General features: G+C 41.8%; 3 protein-coding genes across 4 annotated transcripts in view; all 3 read left to right on the top strand.

Annotated features, from left to right (window-relative positions):
• The window catches only part of LOC106957356 (SRSF protein kinase 2-like), a 12,679-nt gene extending 10,254 nt beyond the window's left edge, over nucleotides 1–2,425 (top strand). Inside the window, exons 12-15 of the mRNA XM_015048659.1 lie at nucleotides 137–244; nucleotides 323–392; nucleotides 473–565; nucleotides 1,917–2,425. Of these exons, the coding sequence (XP_014904145.1) occupies nucleotides 137–244; nucleotides 323–392; nucleotides 473–565; nucleotides 1,917–2,101 (456 nt within the window). The 3' untranslated portion in view covers nucleotides 2,102–2,425. The remainder of the gene's footprint in view (nucleotides 1–136; nucleotides 245–322; nucleotides 393–472; nucleotides 566–1,916) is intronic.
• Nucleotides 2,426–2,638: 213 nt separating this feature from the next.
• Nucleotides 2,639–9,873, top strand: comtb (catechol-O-methyltransferase b). Of its 2 annotated transcripts, XM_015048672.1 has the most exons (7): nucleotides 2,639–3,348; nucleotides 4,055–4,140; nucleotides 4,285–4,456; nucleotides 8,819–8,936; nucleotides 9,047–9,240; nucleotides 9,343–9,474; nucleotides 9,566–9,873. In XM_015048672.1, exons 3-7 carry the CDS (start codon nucleotides 4,286–4,288, stop codon nucleotides 9,743–9,745), a joined length of 795 nt encoding a protein of 264 aa, XP_014904158.1. In that variant the 5' UTR covers nucleotides 2,639–3,348; nucleotides 4,055–4,140; nucleotide 4,285; the 3' UTR covers nucleotides 9,746–9,873. The 2 variants fall into 2 exon arrangements, with proteins under 2 accessions (XP_014904158.1, XP_014904157.1); XM_015048671.1 differs by lacking the exon at nucleotides 4,055–4,140.
• Nucleotides 9,874–10,645: 772 nt separating this feature from the next.
• grm6b (glutamate receptor, metabotropic 6b) overlaps nucleotides 10,646–26,708 on the top strand; it is a 22,509-nt gene continuing 6,446 nt past the window's right edge. Inside the window, exons 1-10 of the mRNA XM_015048669.1 lie at nucleotides 10,646–11,323; nucleotides 13,383–13,960; nucleotides 18,203–18,419; nucleotides 20,991–21,126; nucleotides 21,223–21,377; nucleotides 21,671–21,811; nucleotides 21,913–22,113; nucleotides 22,835–22,974; nucleotides 23,738–24,361; nucleotides 24,444–24,755. Of these exons, the coding sequence (XP_014904155.1) occupies nucleotides 13,430–13,960; nucleotides 18,203–18,419; nucleotides 20,991–21,126; nucleotides 21,223–21,377; nucleotides 21,671–21,811; nucleotides 21,913–22,113; nucleotides 22,835–22,974; nucleotides 23,738–24,361; nucleotides 24,444–24,755 (2,457 nt within the window). The 5' untranslated portion in view covers nucleotides 10,646–11,323; nucleotides 13,383–13,429. The remainder of the gene's footprint in view (nucleotides 11,324–13,382; nucleotides 13,961–18,202; nucleotides 18,420–20,990; nucleotides 21,127–21,222; nucleotides 21,378–21,670; nucleotides 21,812–21,912; nucleotides 22,114–22,834; nucleotides 22,975–23,737; nucleotides 24,362–24,443; nucleotides 24,756–26,708) is intronic.

Here is a 26,708-nt window from a genome sequence, read left to right as displayed (position 1 = left end):
AAAACAAACAAACCTTCACATCCTGGTTCTGAGCTGCAGCCCGGTCAGAAAAGCCCAGCCCGTTACGTTATGTTTAATCAAGCAGCTGTGCGCTACAGACTGCAGGATCATATTTGCAGATCTTCTCTGTTTTCAGCACAAGCACTTCAGTGAAGACATTCAGACCTGCCAGTACCGCTCCATAGAGGTTCTGATTGGTGCGGACTACGACACGCCAGCTGACATCTGGAGCACCGCCTGCATGGTGAGTGAGACAATAGCAGTAACATTATTCCACTGCTGGAATAACTTTATTGCTATTGTCTCCTTGTGTCCTCTGAAGGCCTTTGAGCTGGCTACAGGAGACTACCTGTTTGACCCGCAGGCAGGAGCCGCGTTCTGCCGGGAGGAAGGTGTGTGTTCAGCTACTTTACCACCAGTGTGTTTGAGATGAATAATATGAACATTAAGCAGAATGTTTTCACGTCCGTAGATCATATTGCCCATATCATTGAGCTGCTCGGACCTCTTCCGTCCCAGTTTGCCCTTTCTGGGAGAAAATCCAAACAATACTTCAACAGGAAAGGTAAAGTTAAGTGTGTTTTTTTTTTAATATAGACATTTCTTTGTGCCCTATCTCTTTTTCTCTTTTGGGAAATTTTAGTTTTAATATAATAAATTTTGAATACATACATAATTTATCTTGTATAGCACAAGAAAATACACGAGCAGCATTCAAAATATATGACAAAATGATTGGAGAGTTCACTTGTTAAGGCACATTTAGCATCTTCTGTTAGCGATTAACAACATTAGCATGGCTACAAAATTGTATTGTTGCAAACTGACACACGTGCTCTTCTAAAAAAATGTTAATACATGCCTGAGATATAAAGAAACACTTACATGAAGATAATATCAGCATTTATTCTCAATTCCTTTCAAAATCTCCACTTAGGTAGCTTTTGCTTGTTTTACTTCTCCTTTCATTACTCAATTATTAATCGATTTATTAGTGTGAGTACTAATAGGTTAATTGTTGATTGTTTTAGTGATTAAATCTAATATAATCATTCAGTCTCTACCTGAAGTGTTAATACTGAGATGCTTACAAAGATAATTTGCCATTCAGAGAAGCTTTGGAAGATTCAAGACTGATAAAAAATACACACATATATTTCAGTCAGTCAATTAACTGATGCAGCTTATGATCCAATGTTTCTAAGGCTTATGACTTTGCTGCTACGAGGCGCTGCCCTCTGCTTCGCATGTAAACCTCAGTGAGACGTTATCCTCATCCGTTCACTGCAATATGTTGATGATAATCTGAACTCTGGGATTTCTGAAAGCTGCCAGCATTTCAACGTCCAGCATCGCCCGTAGCAGACTGGGTTTGTTTCAAAGGTCAAGGGAATAAAGCGCCAGCCTCTGCTTTACGCTGTTCAGCCTTTTGTGTTTTCCGCAGAAAAGAGCCGCTCAGCCTGAGCTGACCCAGATATTTCTCAAGGTGGATTTAATATTTTTGTTTTGAACAGTCTTTGCATCTCAGCGCTTTGACTGTAGTTTGATGTGCAAACAATGAAACGACTCTTTCTTCTTTATCAACACGACCTGATAAAGTTAGCCTGCGCTCCAACACAACCTTTGAGTTCCTGACTGACCAATAATCAGTCAGAGCTTAAAATTGACTTATTTCTCCCATCAGCTGTTTTTTTTTCTCTGCATTTCTCTTCTTGCACAATCCTGCTTTTTATTAGAATAACATTTTTAAAAGCCCGATTCTCACTCAGATTTGTAAAATGCATGAAATTTATTCAATCTGTTTATTTTATATGGTTCTCTTGCTTTTACTGGACCGTATCGACGGTTTATGATATGAGTAATTACAAAGTCGAGCTGGTCTGAGCAGCCAGAAACCCCCTCTCCCCTCTCTTCAGGGCAGCTGCGGCACATCTCCAAACTGAAACCGTGGAGCTTGTTGGAGATCCTGCTGGATAAGTACGAGTGGCCGCGAGAGGAAGCGCTCCAGTTCAGTTCGTTTCTCCTCACCATGTTGGAACTGCAGCCAGAGAAAAGAGCCACAGCTGCTCAGTGTTTGAAACACCCCTGGGTTTCCGCCTAGAGACGCACCGCAGCACCGTGTCACCAGGGCCATCGTGCAAGAGGAAAAAATAGTCAGTTTCTGCCAAAAACTCAGAAATTTTAAAATTCATCTCAGAAAATTTTCTAGAAATTTCAGAGATTGGAAAGTCTAAAGTTTGCTGGGGGGAAAAATCTGAAATTTTGAGCATAATCTCAGAAGTTTTCTAGAAAAAACAACAGCAAGAAGTAAAAAAAAAAAATTGCTGGAAAAAAATCTGAAATTTTGAGCTAAATAGTTTATAGAAGCGAAGCACGTTGCCATTTCTGAGTTTGAAAAGTCAAACATTTGCTAAAAAAAAAAAAACTAAAATTTTGAGATCAATCTTGGGCAAAAAAAAATAATTTCTGAGTTTCAAAAGTCAAATTTTATAATTTTTCCTGGAAGATTTCTTGAGATTTTTTTTCTCAAACTTTAAAAAAAAAAACCTCAGAAACTTCCTTTTTTTTTTTAGAAATTTCCTGAGATTATTCTCCAAATTTCTGTTTTTTTGTTTTTTTGTTTTAATGTACTACTTTTTTTCTATGTACAAAGACCCGGATACACTGTTGTACACATGAGACGATGTCTGGTAAAAGGGACTCTGCCTGCTGTAGTTGTTTGGTGCTGGCATCCGTAAAGACTGGCACTAACTTTCTTTTTCTTACATTGATTATTTGCTACTTTAATACTTTTATGCCACAGATATCAGAGTCTCAATGTTGCATCCACTTTGTGTTTCTCCTTCATCTTCCGTTCTTCCTGGTGTCTCATATTTTAACATGACCATAAAAGACTGAGAATTCTGGGAAGCAGTGTTCATAAAATCTTAAATTTTTACAATAAAAACGTGCAAGAACCACTCTGCTCCAGCTATTATTGGAATCATCCAATTCAAGCCAAACATCTATAAGAGTAAAGCTGTAATCTCCACTCCAAAGATTCCTCACATAAGACTAAAAATAATAAAAGCTGTGACAGATGTGTCTTGTTTTCCGCGGCCGCGGTGCGTAGAGATTTCAGCAGGCTGCACATTCCTCGCATGCCCACATTTCGGTGCAGCTCTGAGCAGAGGAGGAGGGGGGGATGGAAGGAAGACGAGGGAGGAGTTAGCTTCATGTAAACTCAGGCATATGTCCGCCTTTCAAAAGCACATTTTCCTGGAGCAGCGACGAGGTGAGAAGAGGACGGAGGAACTCCACCTGATCACACGGGTGACGTATCTCGTGTTAGATCGTCAGGAAGGCACGGTGAGTCGATTAATGGTTACTCTTGAGTTACTTTGTTAATGTGTTGCTAAAAGGGCTGCGTGGTTCAATCTGGATTCATGCCTTCTGCACTTAGAAATGTGTTCATTTGAAGCAGATTAACTTGTTAATTTGCAATATTTTGCCACAAGAAATATAGTCAAACAGCCTTGCTGTCTCTGTGTGTTTGTGTGTGTGTGTTTTTTTGTTTGTTTTTACAGCAGCTATAATTTAAACATTGATTGTCAAACAGGAATGACTAGTTGAACAGTAAAAAAGAAAAAAGGTACCAGTTTTGTCCGGCATTTCAGTACATTGAGAAGAAAGCCTGAGTAAAAGGTTAAAGTCTCAGTTTTGTGCCTTTGGGTGACACAGCTCTTAACCCCCAGCCAGTTGCCATGCGACTCAAACTCTGAATCAAAAGGGATTACCTCAGCTACCACAGAGCTTTCACAGCTGCATTATTACTCCAAGGTAGTCGGGGGTTTTTCTCTCCTCGCTGCTTTTCCAGAGAACGAGTTCTGTTTAAGATTCAAGCTGTGCTCTTCTCCTCTCTCTTTTCCTTCTTTCCCCTCCCTGCTTCATCTGCCCTCAGGCTGCAGCTAAACAGCTTCTAAGTGTGGGGAAAGCAGCTGTTTGTTACAGATTATTGCAGCTCATTTTAGGTACTTTCTTCCCAGTGGTGTATATATTTTGTGTGTGCGTTCAGATTGGATGTGGCAGCGGCAGGAGCAGCTCCTGCATTCTACCCTGCATAGTAAACACCCATCTCATTATCTAAACACAAAGGGACAAGTAGGGCGACAGGAGACACGAGAGTCCCTTGATCTTTCCTCTTGCACATTTTTTGCTCTTCGTTTATCACTGTCTCTTTCAATATTGCAGCACTGCACACTGTAACAGTACAATTTTCTTTCTTTTTTCCTTTTATTCTCACAGGATGTGGCTGACTCTGCTCTACGGTTGCGCCGGCGGGGCCGCTCTGCTGTACGTGCTGTACAGATGGGTGATTCCTTCTGTCGTGCAGTACCACGCGGGACTCGCGCTCATTTGGCACGACACCATCGTGGAGGGATTGCTGAATGCACTGACCCAGACCACACGTCCTCAGGTGTGCCTTTGCTAGATGCTCGCCGAACACGATAAACAAACAAAACCTACGTCGAAGGTGTCAGAGATACTAGATGCTCCAAATTACCTGGTTTGTTTTCGTCTCAGCAGTGAAACGCAATGCCTTGCAAAAAATATTCACATTCTTTGGAAGTTAAGTGGAAGGAAAACGATACACGAACATATTGCCCATTCTTTGTGAAACGGCTCAGGTTCAGTGAGATTGTTTGGAACAATTTTCAAGTCTTCCATAGATCCTTAGACGAAATCGGGTTTTAACCGGAAGATGAACTTCTCACCCAGTTTTAGGTCTTGTGCAGCTTAAGACAGCTTTTCCTTTCAGGACTGCTTTGTGTTTAGCTCCATCCATCTTTCTGTCAACACTTCTGCTGATGTGTACTGTTGATTTCTAGCATTTGACTTGTGGAAAAAATGTGTTTTTTATGTTTTCTCATCTCACCATAGGATTTTCTTCTAAGTGTTTACAGTGCGTCTTGCAGGACTCGTGGCAAACTGTAAAGTTTTGTGGCTTTCTTTTATCAGTGGCACGCTTGTATGGAGGCCAGATTTGTGAAGTGGACAGCTAATATTGACTGACTGTACAGACTTTGGCAGCTCATCCTGAGTTACCATCTTGGCTGTTTAGGTGGGTGGCCATGTCTTAATATATTCTCAGTTGTACCAGTTTCTGTCATATCCAGTTTCACAGGATGGCCTGAACACGGCTCATTATGAATTAAAGGGGCAGTAGTGTGTAAATGTGACTTTTTTTTAGCTTTACATCACGTTACAATGTTATTCCCCCATCAAAAACGTACCTGGAGTGTTTCTTTCAGTCTTTCATGCATGTTTGAGAAATCCTTCAATCTCCCGTAGCAACCATTCGGGTTCGTTGAAACTCTTGCGGAACCGAGTGTTCCCGAGCTTCTGCGTAGCGGAGCACTCCTCATCCATTATTGGTTCCTTCAAACTAGCAGGAGCAGCAGCAACTAGCAAACAGCTGGTGGAACTGCGCATTCGCTGAGCTCATCATACAAACTGTTTCTCGGTGCTCTGACGAATGTTTGCCTTCAGCACGTCAAACGTCGCTTCGCCAAACGTTTACGGAGTTCCGGAAAGAGCAGAAGCTTCTTAAAGAGACAGAGGTCCAATTTCAAGGCATTAAACTGCAAAGTCACATTTCTTTTAAGTCATTTAACTTTTATAACAACTGGATATAATAACGTTACTTGATTGTACTATAAATTGATACTTTGTGGCTGGAAAACACATAATACTGCCCCTTTAACACATTTTATTTTCTTTCTCTTTGGGATGGCCCCTGGTTTCCAAGATGTTGTTTGCTCACTAACCGTGGCAAACCACAGATCGTCATGGCAACATGATGCATGTAAAAAAAATATCCCAGCCTCTTCATTTGGGTTCACTCTCTTGTAGTCGAGAGTGAACTTGTAGGAAAAGACACGAGGGAAACTTAAAAACTCTCAAACCCGTCGTGTCGAGATGATCCGTTCTGTTAAGGTGTTTGAGCCGCGGCAGGACAGATGCATGCTGGGACTCCCTCCTGTCAGCTAAGAAAACAGTTCTTGGGCTCAGCAGGCTCAGCAAAACTGCAGAGATGTGCTGAGCTCAGCGGTTTCGTTGTCTGAGCCTTCTTAAAGCTCACAACTTGGCATTAACGGTGTGAAACCTTACTCCCAACACGGCGAGCCTCAACAACCCAGGCTTGATTGGTGTTTGTGCAGTGAAGCATATCAAAATAAAAACACCTGCCTCTGAAGATAACACGAAACCCTTCCTGCAAGAACAGAGACGCCTTCCAAATAGTTTCCACGCTTTCCAAAGACTCGGTTCCTCGTTCTCCCTCCTTTCGTATCTTTACGCCTTACATTCACGAAGGCTGAATGTAGATTCTGCTACCTTAATATGTCAGCGTGTCGTCATGAATAGGGTGAAAGAACGGCTCAGGCTTGAGGGGCATTACGCAAGTGTGGGCTTGTGAAATATTTTCTAGTTTGCAAACAGAAGAAGTGAATGCAAAACAATCGCACAGCAAACACGGCTCCCTAAAACTTAGAACATGGAGAGAAGTTGGATACTTAGTGAAAAGAGAGACGGCTGATTTTCAATCGATTTTAAATCAAATGTAGAGTAACCAATGACCAGAGTAATTGGTTGTCATGATTTTTATTTCTTCTTCAACCTTTATTTGACCCGAAACAAAAAACATGTTGTCATGATTTTACCTTAATTTTAACTGATTATCTTGTAGAAGCTTTTTTACTTTTGTGTTGGAGATGTTTGATCTCAAGGAGGGTTTTTTCCCCCAGTTAAATAAAATTTGAAGAGGAAGAATTCAGTCATAAAATAAATTTGCTCTTGTCTTTTAAAAGCTTACGGTCCTTTTTTAATTTCATGCAAGCACAAACTGACGACGACAACTCATGTAATCTGGAAAAATACACTAAAACACAGCTGCTTAGTAAAAACTCTAACTCCTACGGAGTAGATTTGCCCTTATTTTTATTTTTTTTTTAGCGTTCATGCTTCTTAGAAACTGGTATCGAATAGACTAAATGATGTGGCAACCAGTTGCTTGACATGTTGCTCACGTTGCTCTGTTGTCCTCTGGGCCAAAAAGAAATTCAAGAAATTTGGATCTTGTTAAATTGTTGTTTGTATTATAGCTACATTTGCAAATAAGATATTCTTAGTGCATTGTTTTTGATCACAGTGATACATTACTAGATTTGATCTTTCTCCTCTGTAATCTCTATAAACTAGATTAGAGTTGTAGTTATTTTTTTAAACTCAGCTGTTCAGTAAACGTCTCTCCTACTTCTTGTATGCTGATTGAACTCTTTCAATTTTTCATACAATACAATTGGTTAAATGATTAACAGATTTCTGCATTATATGTTTTTGCACAACGTTTATGAAAATGACTACATGAGGAACAACAGCAGGGACGTAAACAGACACTAGGAGGCGCTACAGTACCCACCCCTCTTCCCTCTGAACAAAAACTATTTTGCCTGACAAAACGGATGTATTCTGTTCTGCTGTCGCCACTTTCATTGCTACGGAAACCAAGTGACTGAATGTTATTAAACATCTGCGTCAGACTACACACGGCTATTCACTTAAAATACACACGACGGCCTGTAATGAATCTCACATTGCTGGTGGTTCTACGTGGAGCGCCCGCCACCGAGCAGCAGAGCTTTGAGCAACTTCATTCCTGTGCCAGATTCTTTTAAAGACCCAATCAATTCTTGTCGAGGTCCATTTAGTGAAGGCGTTTAAAGTTGAAGACTGGAGGGATCCGTAAAAGTATCGGCTCTCATCGGACCTCAGACCTCTGCCCAATGGTCGTCCTTCAAACAGGCATCGATGGTTCGTGGTATTTTACTCGGCCGTGCTTCTTGTTCAGGTGGCTACCATTGATTTAATTTGGTCTTAATTAGATAAAATAAAAAGTTTGCACTGTTTTTTAGAAACAAGAAAAGAAAAGAAAAAGACTCGTCATTTTTAGAACACAGTATCTTGATGAATATTGATTGTGAGCTAATCTTATAAGGCCAAGTATTGATTGTAAACAGAAAGAGAGCGGGACTTCATGGGTCAAAGGGCACCAAAACACCGTGTGTTAGAAAAACGGAGGGCAATCCTTCACTCCGTCATCAACTCTCAAGCTCAGCAAAATCCCGACTTGTTTCATGTCACTGCTTTTCTTTTTTTAAAGTTCGCTCTCTCAGTATGAGCTGTCATTTCGTGGATGGTTTGTCATAAGCAAGTTGGGGGGGAAATGTGTCGCATTCAGATTTGAATGTGTGAGTTTATGTTGAGATGTTTTTTTTTTGTTTTTTTTGTTGCCATGTACCCAAAATGAAGGGAATTGGAGGCTATTTATCACACAGCCGATTTATCGCTTTCTTGGTTTTAAATGGTTACATTAGGAAATCATCATAACGTCTGACGGCATTTCCACAGGAGAAATTGCTAGACTTTGAGAATCCTTTCATAAGGAACACCGGTTAGCTAACAAGCTAACGTGTAGCTGATGAGCCAGTCACTGAGCTGGCCAGCTGATTGGACAGTATGCAGCAACAGCAGCAGCAAAAAGGCTGTAATGTGACTTTAAGAAAATGATAAATATACAACCAGGCTTATAAATATTCCAGTTATCATATCCTCCATAATCATGTGTAACACTGGTCTGGCTTCAGGAGGAGAAAAGGTTAACTAAATGTGATGGAAAACAATAAAATAGTTTGTTTTTTTACTCTGTGGGAGGTTATTGACACAACTGAAAGTGATCCTGTTTTGTTTTTTTTTTTTTTGCTTTCTTGGCTCCCTGCAGCGGCTGTTGGCTGCAGTGCAGAAGAACGCCACTAGAGGGGACCCTCGCAGCGTGGTGAAAGCCATCGATCAGTTCTGCAGACAGAAGGAGTGGGCCATGAATGTGGGAGATGAGAAAGGTGGCGAGTTTTCTTTCCTTTTCTTTTTTTTTAAGTTCATAACTGTTCTTTCATGAGGAAAAAAAAATATTTCCTTTCTGATACGTTTCTATTCGTCCTTCGACCCCTAGGGTGCATCCTGGACTCCGTGGTGACTGAAGTGAACCCGGCGACGGTGCTGGAGCTGGGAACCTACTGCGCCTACTCTACCGTGCGCATCGCCAGCCTGCTGCCTCCTCACGCCAAGCTCATCACCCTGGAGTTCAACCCACACAACGCCGCCATAGCTCGCCAGGTGATCGCTTGGGCAGGACTGGGAGACAAGGTAAAAGCCTGACGTCTAAAGCGAACTATGAGCACGAGGGGGGGGGATAAAAATAAAAAATCCACTTCTGGGTCACGTAGCCGAGTGTTTTCTTCCCTCTAGATCCAGTTAGTAGAAGGAGCGTCTGGCGACTGGATCCCCAAAATGAAGGAGAAGTTTGCGATAGAAACGTTTGATTTGGTTTTCTTGGATCACTGGAAAGATCGCTACCTTCCCGACACAAAGCTGATGGAGGTGCATTTGTTGTAACACACTTCAGTTCGGATTGAAATCTTCCCTGTTCATTCCACCATGACACAGTTTTTGTTTTGTTTTTTTAAATCAGGAGTGCGGTCTCCTCAGGAAAGGCAGCATCCTGTTGGCAGATAACGTCATCTGCCCCGGAACGCCCGACTACCTGGAGTACATCCGCAACAGCCCCCGGTATAAGAGCCAGTACTTCAGATCCCACCTGGAGTACACCAAAGTGGAAGACGGTTTGGAGAAATCAGTTTTCTTAGGGTAGATATTCAACAAAAGAGCCTCAGACACACATTTCAGGATCATCCACCAGACATAGAACAAGAAATCCCGTCTCTTTTTCTAATGTAATGAAGATGTTGACTTGAAAATAAAAGTAACATGAAATACAAATGTAATGTTGCGTTCTTTGTTATGCTCGTTCCTTAATGTTTTCACATATTGTCATGTTGTATGTTTGTTGAGATTTTTTAAACGTGACAGAACAATTATTTTTTTTCCACAAGCCATTTGGGAACTAAGAAAAATGTTGCTTTAGAAAATAACAAGATGGAGATTTTTTATGTCAGTATAATTATAAAGTCAAAATACTTAATTAGTCAAAATACTTAAATAGCAGAGAATTGATATTAGTTCTCACATAGAGGGTTTCTTTTCATCAAATCTGCTTAAAGTTAATTCAGAGCAATTTCGAATAAATGCTCTGAATTGCCAAACCTTTCAAAAATCCTATTTCTAAATAATTTTAAAAAACGTCTATTTATCTTCCTGCATGTAGCGTTGGTGTCTCCTGGGCTGGTAGGGCAGTAGCCCAGGGCGCCAAGTTTTAGTTTTTTTTGGGGGGGGGAATGTTTTTTTTTTTTTTTTTTTCAAACGTTGTACCTTATACAAAACTGTCTTTTCTGTAAGTTGGGTGTGTATCCGTCCAGCACATGGCGGCGGTGGCGGCGATCCTTTAGCCGAGCTCCTAATTGACAGATGAGCTACAAACTGATCTGGGAGCTGCTCTTTTTTTTTTCAGAGCATCGACTCAAATCAATCGGAAACCTAATCCAGCTACATTCTGTAGCACACAAACCTGTTCTGTGCTCTGATATTCTCTGCCATTGTGTGTGTGTGTGTGTGTGCGTGTGTGTGTGTGTGTGTGCATGTGGACAACGTTGTGATAGTGAGTGGATGTGGTGTGTTTGTGTGTTTGTGTGAGAGAGAGGGAGAAAGAGAGAGAGAGCAAATTGCTGCTCATCTAATCTCTCAAAGTGATGGAGTGGGAGGAGGTTTTTTTTTCTTTTTTGCTGCAGCTGCACGAGAGAGAGAGAGAAAAGTGAGCTTGTCCACCTAGTGCTTTCTTCACAGACGGCTGCATGATAATCCCAATCTGAGGCCATTAGTGCTTTGAGAGAGAGAGAGAGCGAGGGTTCCCCGGAGTGAGGGAGGGAGGAGTGACTGCTCTGGACAGAGACGCGCACGGCTGAAAAAAGGACGGCAGAACGGGAGGAGAGCTTTTAAGGGATTTGGCAGAGATTTGGAGATTCTCATGCCGTAATGTTGCACTTCCCTCTGCTTCTGCCAGGATGCCGCACTCTAAAACCCTCGAGAGCCTCTTCTTCATTTAGTATTTTTTTTTAATTACATCAGTTATTTTTTTTATTTATTTTTTTTTATATTTTCTAACTTGTTTTTTTTTAGTTGTTTTTTTTCTAACCGTGCAGAGCAGGCAGTCTGAGATGACAGAGCCTCAGGTTTGAAGTGCAGCCCATCGAATCTGGACCGAGGTTGGAGGCCCGCCTGGACAATCTCCTGTGATGGATGAATGAATGAAGAGTGATCCATGAAGAATGGGCAGGTGAGTAATGACTTTACATCTTCATACAAGTTGTTTGTAAAGGTGTATTTAAAAAAAAAAAAAAGCGATTTGTCTTACTTTCTCTATCATCCTTGTATTTCAAATTGATTTCAATCTATTAAATTCAAATTCTAAACATCATATATTTGACTCTAGGCATTACTTAAAATAGCAATCAAAAGCAGAATTTAAATATGTGAGAAGAATCATGCCAAAAATTTCAAAAACAGCAGCTTTGTTAGAATTAAATCTGGACAGATAAAATGACTTCAAACGTCGTTGGAGTGAAAAATATCAAGAAAAACTGTCCACAGACAGCTGTGGGTGTTTCTGTTTCTCTCGCTCTTCTCATGCAGATATAATCAACCTGGTTGGCGTTTCGAGGCACGGAGTGCCCCGTCAGTTTTCATGATGTTTTCTGGTTTTGCAAAATTTACAATGTTTTCCATCATCGGCTCTAAGCTCTTCACGATAAAAGCTTCCAGCGTTCTCTCCGTGTCATCATGCAGGTTGTTTACAAAACTCCTCATCCTCTGCCCTTTTTTTTTTTTTTTTTTATTTTATTTTATTTTTTATGCACTTGTTTTGGCCAACTTTCTGTTCTTTTTAGTTATGAAATAAAGCAAAAACAGAAGGAAAAAACAAGCAAATGCTAGTTCCTAAAATAATACAACCACAAGATCAGGGGTGTCAAACTCATTTTTGTTTTGGGCCAAATCCAGATCAGGAAGGCTCTTAAAGGGCCGGTTGTGGCAGAATGTATTGATAAAACATAAAACCTGTTCACAAACTCTTAAAATATCAATGAATTCTTAAAATTAAGTATTACTGAACATCTTTTCAGTTCCTCCAGGATTTTGTGATTTTTTGCGTTTTTTTGCAATTAAAATCAAAGTGTTTGTGATAGTAATTTCGAAATATTTGCAGATATTAGCTGTTTAGTACAAGTGAGAAAATTTTTGAAAATGTTTGAGAAAAATCTGCAATAAACTCCCAGTTATGTATTATTAATAAATTGCTAATTTGTTGATTTTGTGTGAATTTCCATGATAATTCTCCAAAAACTGGAGGGACTGATTGATATAAATTGGCAGTAAGCAGATAAAAACCGCATTGATTTGATTTGTGACATAATATTTAATCTCAGTGTTTAATCTTGATTCTAGAGGGCCACATGAAAAGCTGCGGCGGGCCGGATTTGGCCCACGGGCCTCGAGTTTGACACGTGACCTAAATTCAGCAGTGGCAATGTTCGGTTTTTGTAGCTGAAATGTGTCAAAACTGTTTTGATATTTTCAAAATTTTCCCCCACATTGAAGTTTTCTTGTGATTTATGTAACGATCAAAGACTGAAATTCTCCTTGCTTTCACACACCTGGGTGTCCATAGCAACCATCTTTTAATTTCTCTCTTCCCGGTAGAAGAAGAGTGAAATCAAGTTGTGATCCAGAATTTCAACTCTAAACTCTAGATCTCTCCTTGACTTTTAGAGGTTTCTCAGGTTTTTTTTGTTGTTTTTTTTTTAGCAGCTTTCTTTATGTTTCTGTCTTCCTGAAATGTTGACGTTTGCTCGACTCACTAGGGGAAGAGCTTTATTAATGCTGCATATTTCTTTCTGAATCCGTCCTTTATTCTCTCTGTGCTGACTAATGTTTGAGTCCTGGCTGCAAAAATCAGAGCGACGCTTTAGTCACCATCTTTAGCTGCGAGGTTGGTATAAATGAAGGCGGACTGTTTACATCTCTGCTTTGACAAATTGTACGGCTTACGTTTTATTTAAAAAAAACAAAAAACAACTGATTATTACAGACATGATCTGATCACTGCGTATGTTTCCTGTAACAGGACAAAACCTGAACCCTCTGTCCTCAGAACAAATTCTCACTTTCAACGACGACTTCTTCAGAAAACATTAAAACGTCATACAGCAGAATATCATACATGTTTTTCTGTATGACATTATGTTTTCTGTTTTTACAGCAGAAAACAGAATAATATCGTAAAACAGGGAGAAATGAAATACTCATCGCCCTTACTGCTCCTGTTTTCTGCCCTACAGGTAGACGGAGTGGCCCGGTGCTGCCAGTACCTCTGCTGGACATCATCATGATGCCAGAGGCCGGTCCATACTGTCTCCTCTGCCGTTCCACCTCGCTGTTTGCGTCCCGTCCATGGCTTCGTGCGCTGGGGCTCCTGCTGGTGGGCTTCAGCCCCCTCTCACTGGGCACCCAGCCCCAGTCCAGCCTCAAAATCGAGGGCGACATCACCCTGGGCGGGCTCTTCCCGGTCCACTCCCGGGGGCCTGCCGGCGTGCCCTGCGGCGAGATCAAGAGGGAGAAGGGGATCCATCGGCTGGAGGCCATGCTGTATGCCTTAGACCAGATCAACAGTGACCCCGACCTGCTGCCTAACATCACCCTGGGGGCCCGGATCCTCGACACCTGCTCCAGGGACACCTACGCCCTGGAGCAGTCGCTCACCTTCGTCCAGGCCCTCATCCAGAAGGACAACTCGGGGGTCCGCTGCTCCAACGGAGAGACCCCCATCATCCCCAAACCGGAGAGGGTGGTGGGAGTGATCGGGGCATCGGGCAGCTCCGTGTCCATCATGGTGGCCAACGTGCTCAGACTGTTTGCGGTGAGGCTGTACTTATTTTTGCTAATGAAGGGAAACGGCTGAGTGGCCTGATTCTCTGTCTTCTGACCGACAAAGATGGAAGCGATAAACTGCTAAAAAATGTCTGGGGTTTTTCATCTGATTTAGGGTTATTTTGATGTTCCCAATCCAAAAATCACTTTGGTTTTGATCAATCAGGTCAACTTTCTGAACTATGGAGCAACATGAGCATCAAAATGCATGACTTGTTCTCACATCTGGATTGGTTTCCTGAGAATCTGATCAATGAGTGACGAGCAGGAAGAGAGACTCCATCGGGACAGAAAAGAGACGGAGACGTAATGTTCAATTCACATGTACTTCTCCTTATCAGTGATTATTATTTAATTTACAGAAATGCAAGTTTAAAACATTTAATTAATACACTCTGTTCTCCCAAAACCTTTTTTTGGATAAGAAATATTAACAGAAATGAACTGATAATGTCACAAAATGTCATTGATTTAGTCAGAAGATCAGATTTTGAGCTATAAGCTACAGAACAAAAACCTGATTGAGAAAAATGGATGTCATTTAGCATTCAGTGGTACGAAATAGTCCTAATTCAGTTGAAAAAACATATATATTTTCCGTAACCCAGGCGTGAGCTGTAGATACTTTAGATAGGCCCAAAGACTGTGACAGATACGAAATCGAAGCTTTAGTTGATATTTCTGAAGGTTAGCGAAGCAAAAACTAAAAAAATAAAAAATTGAAAACATTTTCCACTTTATAAATACTCTAATGCAACCATTGTAGAATTGTTTCCAAGTTTTCAGTTTAACTTCAGATTTAATGGGTTGACTAAAAACTTCTCTCAAAATGACCAGATCTTTTCTAACGTTACTTATTGTCAATCGTCTCTATCTTTTGATTTTGGTTCCTTTACTGCCTCAACCAGTTTAGCACCATATTTGTTTTTGTTGTTGTTTGTCTTAAAGCCCACCATTTGACTGAAAGCATCTGTGTTTGTTCCAGTAGGACTTGGTTGGTATTCATTTGAAAAAATATATATCAGATGCTGACAGACTTCTTCTGGCTTTAAAAATGAGTTAATATAATGTATAATATTCTTTCTTTTTCTTTTGTTGTCTGAAATCAGCATATTGAATTTTGATGAGTTGTTATGTTGTGTACAATCTTGTTTTGATCTGTTTGTGTTTGAACTTTTGGTTTTCATTCATGTTCCTGTTCTGATTGCATGTTTGCTCATTTCTCACTATTTTTGGTTTGTTCCTTCATCTCAGTTTATTCATCCTCATCATTTCTGCTTTAAGCTGGTTTAATTGGTTTAATGTATCAGTTTCAATATTTTCCCCCCTTCTGCTTTGACTCACCTGATTCACCTCCCCAGCTGTTTTTCATGTCCTCATGTGCCTCTGTCTGCTCCCTTCCTCAGCTGCATTCACTCACCTGTGATCAGCTCTTCTGGCGCCTTTCTCCCTCAGTACTGAAGCTGCCCTTCCTCTTTCACTCACTGCTGGATCCTCTGTTACGGTGCAGAACTGTAGCACAAAATGAAAATGACATAATTTTGAACACATTCTCCCTGATAAAGATCAGTAAACTTTTATGTATTCAGTCCCCTTAAATAGAATACCCCTAAATAAAATCCAGTGTAAGTAATTGGCTTCAGAAGCCACATAATGAATTGAATGTAATCTCGGTATGAATCCAGATGTTTTTTTAAGGAAAGCGTCAGTCTACAGCTGATGTGAGAAAAAGTGCTGAAAAGGCAAATAGTCAAACATCTCTCAAATCTGAACACCACTTTGTTTTTCAGACTTAATTTGCCCTGAATTTTGTGAAACATTTTCTTTTTTTTTTTTTTTTTTTACTTCGGCTCATAATCCACACACTGCTTTGTGATCTTTCTAATCAAATAGTCATAAAATGACAAGATGCGTGACAAGATGTGACTAAAATTTAAACGGTAACGCATTTTTAACTCGCTGTCCCTGTACACCATTAACTCATTCTGTGAAATCCCACCTTCAGTTGTCCGACAAGCTGAGCTGAAAAACCAAACAAGGTGTTTGGTACGTGCCTGAACGTCGGGGTGCGCGTTGCAGCGCGTGTTGAGGCAGCAGCCAAACAGAAGCGGCTTGCAGTCGAGGCAGATGTTAACTACAGAATCACAGATCCCACCCTCCTCTTCTAAAAACCTCTCAGCAGCTCAATGGAGGGATGGGGAAAAAAACAAAACAAAACAGCATCAGAGCAGCAGGATGACGCTGATTCAGGATGAAGCTAACTTATGACCTGGGTTGGGTACATTTAGCTAAATGCTGTATTTGCTCCTGATATCCAGATAGCAACAGACTGCAGAGGCTTCTAGTCTGAGATACAACATAGACTGAATAACTGATCTTAATCGGGCTGGGTGAGTTACATTTTAATAATAATAATAATTATTATTATTGTTACTGTTGTTCATTTTTATGCAATGACTGATGCAAACAAGGCTTCTTGCCTTGACAAATGTCCACTCAACACTAGTTTCAACTTTTGTTCCAAACATGTGCTACTATGAAATAGCTGCAAACTTAAAGGCTAAGCAGAAACCAGAGAAGCAGCCAAGAGGCCTAACAGCTGCAGAAACATAAAGGTCAGATTTAAGAATCTATCGACGGGACAACCTTTAGTCCCTGCATTCCACGAATCCGACCTTTTTATGGAAGATGGGCAAGAAAAAAAAAAAAACAAAAGCAAAAAACAAGAAGCTCTGTTTTCAGTTTGCCACCAGCCATGTCGGGGACACAGCCAATATGTGGCAGGAAATGTTCTCCGTAGATGACACCAAACATCTTGAGAGAAACACAATATGTTTTCAGAAACCCACAGATCTGGTCAGATCCGGTTTGAGTTGGGCGTTGACCACTTGGCAGGGCACAGTGACCCCAACATACACCGACTTTTATCGAAACACGTTCATGTGTTAAAATTTAGGCCAAATATAAAGGCTTCAAAAACAAGTCAGAGAGCGAAAGGATGAAAAGAGATAGCAGTTCAATTTGCAATAATTAACCCATTTCACTGTTTATTTATATAAGAATTAACAACTCTAATGGAAGTTAATTACAAAAACATAATCTGTCATTGTGTCTTTTACACACCCACCTCGGGAAACGCAGATTTTTCCCTCCCGACTCATAAATTCGTGCAGCTTCTCACAGCCGCCGCTCCCGCTCTGAACCACGTCTTTGAAGGTTTTGGCGAGATGTTCCGTCACGAAGGGGATCGCTGTGTCACCGATGTGGCTCATTGATTGTACCACCAGAATTAGAGCGGATGCCTCTGTGGGATTAATTTGCTGGGGATTATGCGTTGTCTCGCTCATTAGCGATTTGTATGCAAACATTTGGATCTGCTCTGTGATCCTGGTGCAGACGCTTCGTTTCATAAAAGAGGTCTCATTTTTTGGGGCGTTGAAGGGAAAACCCACCCCCCCCCCCCAAAAAAAAAAAAAAAAATTGGTGTTGCTTGAAATATCAAGCAGGAAATTAGGAGTTTGGGAGGGTTCAAAACAGCTGAGCTGCATCAAGCAACATTTATTGTATGGCTTACAGCTGAGAAATGCTAACCTTTTTCTAGTCTCTTGATCGCTGTCTCTCCCTCTGTGCTTACCATAATTTGCTTAAAACCCCTATAATCCTTCCAGATAATCTGTGAAATGGTTCTCGCCCCTCTCTCCTTCTCCCTTCCCCAGCCCTTGTGTCTACCTTTCCCCCCCCCTCCTCTCATTCCCTGCTCCCTGCGGAGGGCTTCAGCGTGGCTTAACGCTGAAGCCCTGGATGGCATTAGCAGGTTCAGGGTTAAGGCTGCCAACATGCACTGCCGTCATTAAAAGAAGTAGCACACTAGTAAATTAATCTCCATATCCATTTTTTTTTACCCAGAAACAAATGCTTTTAGCTTGTTGCATCTGAATTTCTATGTCAGCCACTAAGAGTTAAATCTAGACCAAATGTTTCTTTTTTTTTATGCTCAACATCCAGGCAGGATAAATATAGAAAGCCTTCATTTAGACTTTGTGTTTCTGTGAGTAAGTGGTGCATCATCCTCTGACACGGCTCACTGCATCCTCTTGTCATTTCTTTTTTACCTTTTTTTTTTTTATTCACGCATCGGCCTAATAATCAGCGCCACTCGCATTTTTCCACTCGACCCGTCCCCTCTGCTCACGGCTGACCCGTCCCGTGTGTGTGTGTGTGTGTGTCCCAGATCCCCCAGATCAGCTACGCCTCCACCGCCCCGGAGCTGAGCGACAACAGCCGCTACGAGTTCTTCTCCCGCGTGGTGCCCCCAGACTCCTACCAGGCCCAGGCCATGCTGGACATCGTCAAGGCCATGGGGTGGAACTACGTCTCCACGCTGGCCTCTGAAGGCAACTACGGGGAGAGCGGCGTCGACTCCTTCATGCAGATATCCAGAGAAGCAGGTCGAGTTTCGCTGCCCGTGAGACTGTAAATTTGCTTCTGCAAATGAGGGGGATTACTCACCGAGCTGCGCTGCTCTCGCTTATTAAACGACTGGAATACGAGAGGGCAATCCTTTAATACTCAATGATGAACAATTGCAGCTCATTGTCATGTAGGTCTACCGTTAATGTATTGATTCAAAACCATTTAAAGTCATACATCAGTGACCACAGAGGGCATGCTAACACTTTGACGTTTATAGCAATTTTGACAAACAAACAAAGATGTGTACAAGGGCTTAAAATGAATTAATGTTTTCTGGAATATTATCCTAAAAATTCATAACTAAATTGAGGAATTGTTGTTTTTAATGGTATAATTTTTGGTACAGCCGGTATAACTTTCTGAGGTGTATGCAAACTCATTATTGGGGCATTCTCGAAGGGTCTGGAGCGTCTTTCTGTGAAATAATGGCGAGCGACATGGGGGTAGGCGTGGGAGCGGAACGGCACCTAATCAGTTATTGATTGTGTAATTTGCACAAGCAACAGCTGTTACTAGTAACTTCAGAAAATGCTGACTAGAAATAATTTTTCCACCATTATTTTGGCGCCCCACCTGACGTAGCACCCCACCCATACGTCACGTTAGATACCCACTTTTTGGGTACAGCTAAAAACTGTTTTAAAATAAGTGTAACAAGCACAGTTTTTAAACAAATTAACTTTTTAAAGTCGATTAGAGTTTATAAACATTCTAGCTAATAACCAATCACTTTCTGTTCACGTGGGGAATAGATATACATAAAACTGTAGGAAAGAATGGCATTTTAGGGTCACTAAATCTCAAGAACTTATTTTTTTCCTTCTCCAAAGTTTCTTGGTGTGGCATTAGGAACTCTATATAATTTCAAAATATTATGTTAAATAAAAAAAATAAAAAAAAGTGGTGGTCAGAAAGCAGGAAACGGATCGGCATTCATAAAGACCCAAAACATTTGGCCAAGTCACAAAAACAGCAACGATTGTGCCGCTGGCGATTTAAATAAAGGCAGTAATTTCTCAAAAGTTAGACTTTTTTCATTGATGGATAACGTAACTGGGATAAAAGATTAATTTTTTATGTCTGTTTACACATCTTTACCAGTGCAACTGAGCAGATGGTCATGATTTCTTGTCGGGGAATCGTAACGAGTCAGATGTTAGCACCAAGTCCAGAGCTAACAGCTGTGTTTTCACACTGAAAAAACAGAAGGAGTCGTGTAAATTCCCTGCAGCCACGCTTGATGGTACTTAGTGCTGCTACACCAAAAGCTAGCGTGCCAAATTATGCTCTTTAACAGTGTACTTGCTAAAGAGCAGCGTGCTAGTAGAAGTCTCAGAGCCCCTTGCGTGACCCTAAATTCTTTAATCTTTCATGACTACACTACTAAGAACTTATTATGCCTGACTTTTGAGATAAACCAGGGCAGCAACTAAACCACGTACACCTCCTATCAATATTTGACAGCATACATGTAGCCCTGCAAAACTGTTTATATGTATTGATTTTTCTAGACAACTGTTGGTTGTGCATTTCACAAAGTTAGTGTTTCAGGGAAGTGTGGCATGAAGAAAACTTCCTGAACATTTCTTGATAGGTTTTCTCTTAACACTTATGAAATAGTCCTGCTTGTAGTTGGTAGAGGACACAACAAGCATGTGGAACAAGATGTTTTTGTTGACATTGAACAGATAATTTATGCTCAAAAACCAATGGGAATGAAATAAAATGCATTGGTTCTGATAGCTTTGTTCCCCCTAATAAATGAAATCATCATTTAATAGGTGGATTTTCTTTTTACTCGTCGTTTGATATTAAAATTAGTTTGATGACCTGAACATTTAAAGGAGTAGTACTGTGTAAAATCAACTTTTCTGAGTTTTACATGATGTTATGATGATATTCCCTCATCATACCTGGAGAGTTGCTGTGATTCTTTCATGCATGTTTGAGAAATCCTTTAATCTCCCACGGCAACCGCTCAGCTGTGCATAACGCTTGGGTGGACCTAGCTCCGCCCTCGAGACGCAGCTCCTCCTCTGAGCTGCAGTTTCCAAGCTTCTGGCCTTCGGCCTCACAGAGCAGCTCCTCTCCTACTCAGCTCCTTCAGACTAGTCATCAGCAATTAGCAAACATCTGCTGGAACTGTGCATGCTGAAGAGCTACTTCTTGGTAAAACACTGGTAAAATTGTTGTTAAAGGGTTAATAGAGGAGCCATGTTGTGAATACTTCCTAAAGGCGGAGTTTCAGAAAGAGCAGGAGTTTTTAAAAAGATAGAGGCCCAATTACAAGGCGCTAAACTACAAAGCCATGTTTCTTTTAAGTCGCATTTGATGTCTGTAGAATTTCTATAACAACTGAAAGTAACACAGTTACTTGATTACGCTATAAAATGGCACCATGTGTCTGGAAAACACACAAGAAATTTGCGGGATGGTAAAATACTTTTTACAGCACATTATTTAATTACCCCTTTGGAACCAATAAAGTATTTTTGAACTGAATTGGATGTACAGTCCCAACATCGTCTGTACTGCCTGTTTTGCAGGGGGTCTCTGCATCGCTCAGTCCATAAGGATCCCCAGAGAGCCCAGACGAGGCGAGTTCGACAAAATCATCAAGAGACTGATGGAGACGTCTAACGCTCGCGGAGTCATCATCTTTGCTAATGAGGACGACATCAAGTGAGCCAAGATCCACTGGCTGCCGCAGTTATGATATGAGAGATGACGAAACCTACCAGAGAATGATCCATTATTTTTTGCTTTTGTGTGTTTCAGACGGGTACTACAGGCTGCGAAAAAAGCCAACCTGACAGGCCACTTCCTGTTTGTTGGGTCCGACAGCTGGGGGGCCAAAAGCTCTCCCATCGAAGATCAGGAAGAGGTGGCAGAAGGAGCAGTCACCATCCTGCCAAAAAGAGCCTCTATTGATGGTATGCGAGATTTATACATCTGGGATGGCTGGATGCACATCCAATGGGATATTACATATGACATTTATCAATGAGTTGACTAATAATGCAATAAAATAGTTCATGAATGACTGAGAAGTCTGATCTGATATTGCCGTCCTATTTAAATTAAGGAAACCAGAATCACATTCAAACTTGCTTGTATAAAAACATGACTTTTTTTCCCCCCTTCTGATTTCCCCCCCAGCTGTGTGTTTCACTGACGTATAAACCCCCATGAACTTGAACTCAATACGAAATGCTTCTTGATCCAGGCTTTGACCAGTACTTCACCTCGAGGTCGCTGGAAAACAACAGAAGAAACATCTGGTTTGCTGAATTCTGGGAGGACGACTTCAAGTGCAAACTGACTCGACCCGGCATAAAATACGACCCCGACAGACGGAAATGCACAGGTGAGGAGCCCACGGTTTCAATCCGCAGCAAAGACAGCGACCGTACACGTCTGAAACTTAACCTCGGCTCTCTGTGTGTGTGACATGATGTTTCCCGCTAGGCGAAGAAAGGATCAGCCGGGACTCTCAGTACGAACAAGAGGGCAAGGTGCAGTTTGTCATCGACGCCGTGTACGCCATGGCCCACGCGCTGCACAGCATGCACATGGACCTCTGTCCCGGTTCCATGGGCGTCTGCGAGAAGATGGACCCCGTGGAGGGCCGGATGCTCCTCCAGTACATTCGCTCTGTAAACTTTAACGGTGAGTCCTCAGCCGCCGGACTGATTTTTCCACCTTTTCCTGTGTCACGTTCAGAAAAGAAGACAAACTGGAAGGCAATTAAGATTTAGACCTATCAAAGGCCGTTTTGACAAAAAAAAAGAAAAAGAAAAAAAGAAGCTGATTTAAAGGGGAGAGTGGCAGAAGGGAAGGCCAGCTTTAATATGAAAGCTTTGAGATGCTTTCTGCTTATGCTCCAAACTGCAGAACACAACACGTTGCTTTCCTTTCAAAGCGCGTCCCCTCCCCTCCCCTCCCCTCGGGGCTACCTCCTCGGCCTTTTGTGCGCACAACACTCCCGCTTTTCATCCCTCCATCGTCTTTTATTGAAAAAGAGTCACAGTTTGGAAAAATGAAAAGAAAAAAAAAGAGTGTTCTATGAAAGCATCCTATTTACTGCTTTCCTCCTTCCTGGGCGACCTTGTCTTGTATAGAAGACTTTCTGATTGAGAGCGCCTGCGGGGACCCGAGAGGAGCATTCAATCACGTTAGGGCAAGAGAGCAGAGTGCGCTGAAAGACTGTACGCTTGGAGTCACTAAAAAGCGTCCTGCACTTAGCTTTCAAATGACTGCGCGAGACTAAAGTAAGCAATACTGTATTCAACAGTGTGTGGGCATTTTCTCTCTCTCTCGGTATCCTCGGTTTCTCTGTCACACGTCTTGTGTGGGTTCAACTTCTTAATAGTCTTCCTCCAAACAACAGGCAGCGCAGGTACGGCGGTGATGTTCAATGAGAATGGAGACGCTCCTGGTCGCTACGATATCTTCCAGTACCAAATGTCCAACGTCAGCAACCCCGGCTACAGGGTCATCGGCCAGTGGACAAACCACCTGCGACTTAACGTAAATATCTGCACCACTCAGACCTTTTATACCAACTAATGGGAAATTACCAACAAAAAAAGCATCTGGTTTTGTCAAAGAGAATCTGTCAGTAGAGAAAATAAAAATAATAGTGATATAATAAAAAAAATATTTCTTTGTTTTTATTTTTTCACAGGTGTTAGAAAATGATCATTGGTTCTCTAAAACCTATACAATCCTTCAAAATAACACCTATTTTCAATATATATTGTTTTATTGCTAACTTTGCTGATATCCAGGTGAATTTGCCTCATGCTAGTGCCATGTTCCACCTGTGCTTACAATATGAAAAATCAATTAGATGTGAGTCTAAATGAGAGGGACTTCAGTCCACAATGGAAGACTTCATCCTGTAAGATAATTTGGATTATGACATTTCATAATCCAAATTTCATAATTTGGATTATGAAATCCAAATTTCATAATCCATTGAAAATTGATTATTTTCAATGGAAATAATCCATTGAAAATAATGGATTATTATTTTCAGTAGAAAATAATAATCCAAAATTGTTGAAAATTTTCAACAATTTTCAAAATGTTGAAAATTCCAACATTTTCCAGTGGGAGAAAATCAGCTGGAGTGAATAAAGTCAGAAATCTAAGTAGAAAATTCAAAATTGTGAGGTTTTGTTTTTCAGCTCAGTCAAATTTAGCAAAAAATATTTTCTATTAGTGTTATCTACGTGATGACAGAAATCAAGACTGGTTACACGAGTGTGTGTTTGAACATCTACCATAGCTGGAGGAGATGCAGTGGTCAGGAGGCGACCGCAAGATCCCGGAGTCCGTGTGCAGCTTCCCCTGTGAGCCTGGTGAGAGGAAGAAGATGGTGAAGGGCGTTCCCTGCTGCTGGCACTGTGAGCTCTGTGACGGCTACCAGTTCCTGCTGGACGAGTTCACCTGTGACATGTGCCCTTTTGACATGCGGCCCCTGAAGAACCGCACAGGCTGTCGTCCCACGCCCATAATCAAGCTGGAGTGGAGCTCTCCCTGGGCCATCATCCCCGTCTTCCTGGCCATACTGGGAATCTTAGCCACGACCGGAGTCATCACCACCTTCGTCCGATTCAACGACACGCCCATTGTTCGCGCATCTGGCAGAGAGCTGAGCTACGTCTTGCTGACAGGCATCTTTCTCATCTACCTCATCACCTTCTTCATGATTGCGGAGCCCAGTGCGGGTGTGTGCACCATACGCAGGCTGCTGCTGGGTCTCGGGATGTGCATCAGCTACGCCGCCATGCTAACCAAGACCAATCGGATCTACCGGATCTTTGAACAGGGCAAGAAATCAGTCACGCCTCCAAAGTTCATCAGCCCCACTTCTCAGCTGATTATCACCTTCATCCTCATTTCGGTTCAGGTAAACCGGTAAACGTTTTCGTGACATACATCATCAGTTCGGTACCTGCAGCAGTCTAATGCTTCTCTCTCTCTCTCTGTAGTTACTGGGGGTGTTCATTTGGTTTGGCGTGGTTCCCCCTCACACAACCATTGACTACGACGAGCTAAAGCCTCCGAATCCGGAGTTTGCACGTGGGATCCTGAAGTGCGACATGTCCGATCTGTCGCTCATACTCTGTCTGAGCTATAGCATTGTGCTCATGATCACCTGCACTGTGTACGCCATCAAGAGCAGAGGAGTCCCGGAGACCTTCAACGAGGCAAAGCCCATTGGCTTCACCATGTACACCACCTGCATCATCTGGCTGGCCTTCGTTCCCATCTTTTTTGGAACAGCACAGTCTACAGAGAAGGTACAAGTATGAACTCTGTTTTCTGCTGCCCAACATCTGGGACAGCAGGGAGCTGACATATTTTTTTTATTGAGGAATTCTTTTTAATTTTGAAGTTTCTTTGATTTGAAAGTGTCACATTGTCAATTTTTGCTGTAATTAAAGTGGTAGAAATAAGAAAAATGATTGGGTCATTTGAAACTAGGTCAGGACGACACGTAAACATCACCTCTAGTCTTATTGAGCTCTTAGAGTACTTCATACAGTGGAATGTACTTTCACTATTATGTATTCAGACTTTTTAGACTGTCCCCTTTGTGCACGTTCTTACCATTCACTAATCTAAGTGTCAATGAACACAAGGGTGAGGCAGGATTCAGTACCTAACATCTTGCCAACAGATACAGTAGGAATGGTCCACTCTTGCCTTTTAACTGCAGATATGTAAAAAAAAAAAAAAAACAAAACACTAAAGACCTAGGCTGACTGAGGTCTATTAAGTAGTGGAGTCCCTGAACCTCTGAGTTTTTGCAACTTGTGTGCCACCTGTCACTGAACAATTCAGACTGTGTTCTTTTAATGCAGGTACACCTGCGCTGGCATTTCAATGGGCCATTTTCAGAGAATACCGCACCAACGTACACGTCTAATATAAACACCAGACCACTTGTTCAGCTTGAGTGCGCTTAATGCAAACTTTTAAAAGCGTAACTAACTCAGCATTAAGGGCTCAACACATGGGGGCGCTCCACCCAACACACAGCAGAACATAGAGCGAGCATGTAGAAGATTCTCTGACCAGAGGAGACCCTAACTTAACTTTCTGGGCTATGTGTAAAACAATATGCGGTGAAAATCTAACATGTCACACCATCGCACACCACAGTAAAACATGGTGTCAGCACAATGCTGTGGACATGGGGGCAGGGTAGCTGAAGCTGAGCAGAAGATGGATGGAGACTAAGAATTGTGAACACATTTGCAAACCGCTGTAGGTCTAAAAAAAAAGACAATAGATGCTGTGTTGGCTCTCTTTTAAGACAACTCTCTCTCCTTGATCCCTATGAAGGCATTAAATTGGTGCAGTAGCTGAAATTATTGCCACACACAAAGGAAAGCACACTCACAGTTGGAAAGTGAAAGAAAAGAAACCCTCAAATCCTCAAAGTGAAATCTCGGTTTGCTGCCTGTCAAATCGTATTTGCTTTCCGCTGCCCTCGCAGAACATCCTGCCACCACTGTACTTAGGGTTTAAATTAGCTTCGGGGTTATTTTCTGCCGCAACAAAATACGGGACTGATGGAGGAATATCGGAGAAAAAAAAATACGGATAGGCTTTGACTAATCAAGAGCCGCATTATGACTCAGTCATGCTGAAACAATTAAAGCCTCGGGGTGCTTTTAAAGTCTTTTCACCTCTTCAAACTGGAAGTGAAGTGAATGAAGACAGGAAGGGAAGAAGAAAGGAGGGCAGACGAGTCGACGGGATGATCCGGCCGCTCGGAGACCAATTTAACCCTCTCGTTCAATTAATCATCACTTTGGGAAAAACGGCTAAATATAGGCCGCGTCTTCTGTCCGCGTCGTGGAAGTGACATCTGTTATCAAGCCGTCACGTGCAGAGAGCAGCGCGCGGGGAGGAGCTGGTCTACCTGTTAGCTCCAAACATGGCGACGGCAAAGTTAGTTTCTGAGCACGTCTCTCTGCTCACCCCGGGGCCAAACACACGCACACGCACACACACACACGCACACACACACTCTCGACTGTACTACAAAATCACTGAAAGCTTCTCCAAGAAAGAAGATTCCTCCGAGAAGAAATAAATAATAATACAAAAAAGGGAAACATGCGAAAGACGGCAGAGGACAGCAGTATAACCTCAACTCAGAAGCGGCAGAATGATTGTTGGTGATTTATTTATGGCCGCAGACGTATGTCTTATTCATGGCACATGGACTTCATGTTTTTTTT

Source organism: Poecilia latipinna, unplaced genomic scaffold (assembly GCF_001443285.1).
Source record: "Poecilia latipinna isolate Pla-1442-1.1 unplaced genomic scaffold, P_latipinna-1.0 Scaffold897, whole genome shotgun sequence".
NCBI classification, from domain to species: Eukaryota; Metazoa; Chordata; class Actinopteri; order Cyprinodontiformes; family Poeciliidae; genus Poecilia; species Poecilia latipinna.
The sequence above is the reverse complement of the archived record's forward strand: the minus strand, read 5'-3'. Positions and strand labels throughout refer to the sequence as shown.

Coding starts and splice junctions, on each gene's coding strand:
- comtb (XM_015048671.1), top strand. CDS start 4,286: ATGTGGCTGACTCTGCTCTACGGTTGCGCCGGCGGGGCCGCTCTGCTG. Junction 8,937..9,046: donor GAATGTGGGAGATGAGAAAG/GTGGCGAGTTTT, acceptor TTCGACCCCTAG/GGTGCATCCTGGACTCCGTG. Junction 9,241..9,342: donor GGGCAGGACTGGGAGACAAG/GTAAAAGCCTGA, acceptor TCTTCCCTCTAG/ATCCAGTTAGTAGAAGGAGC.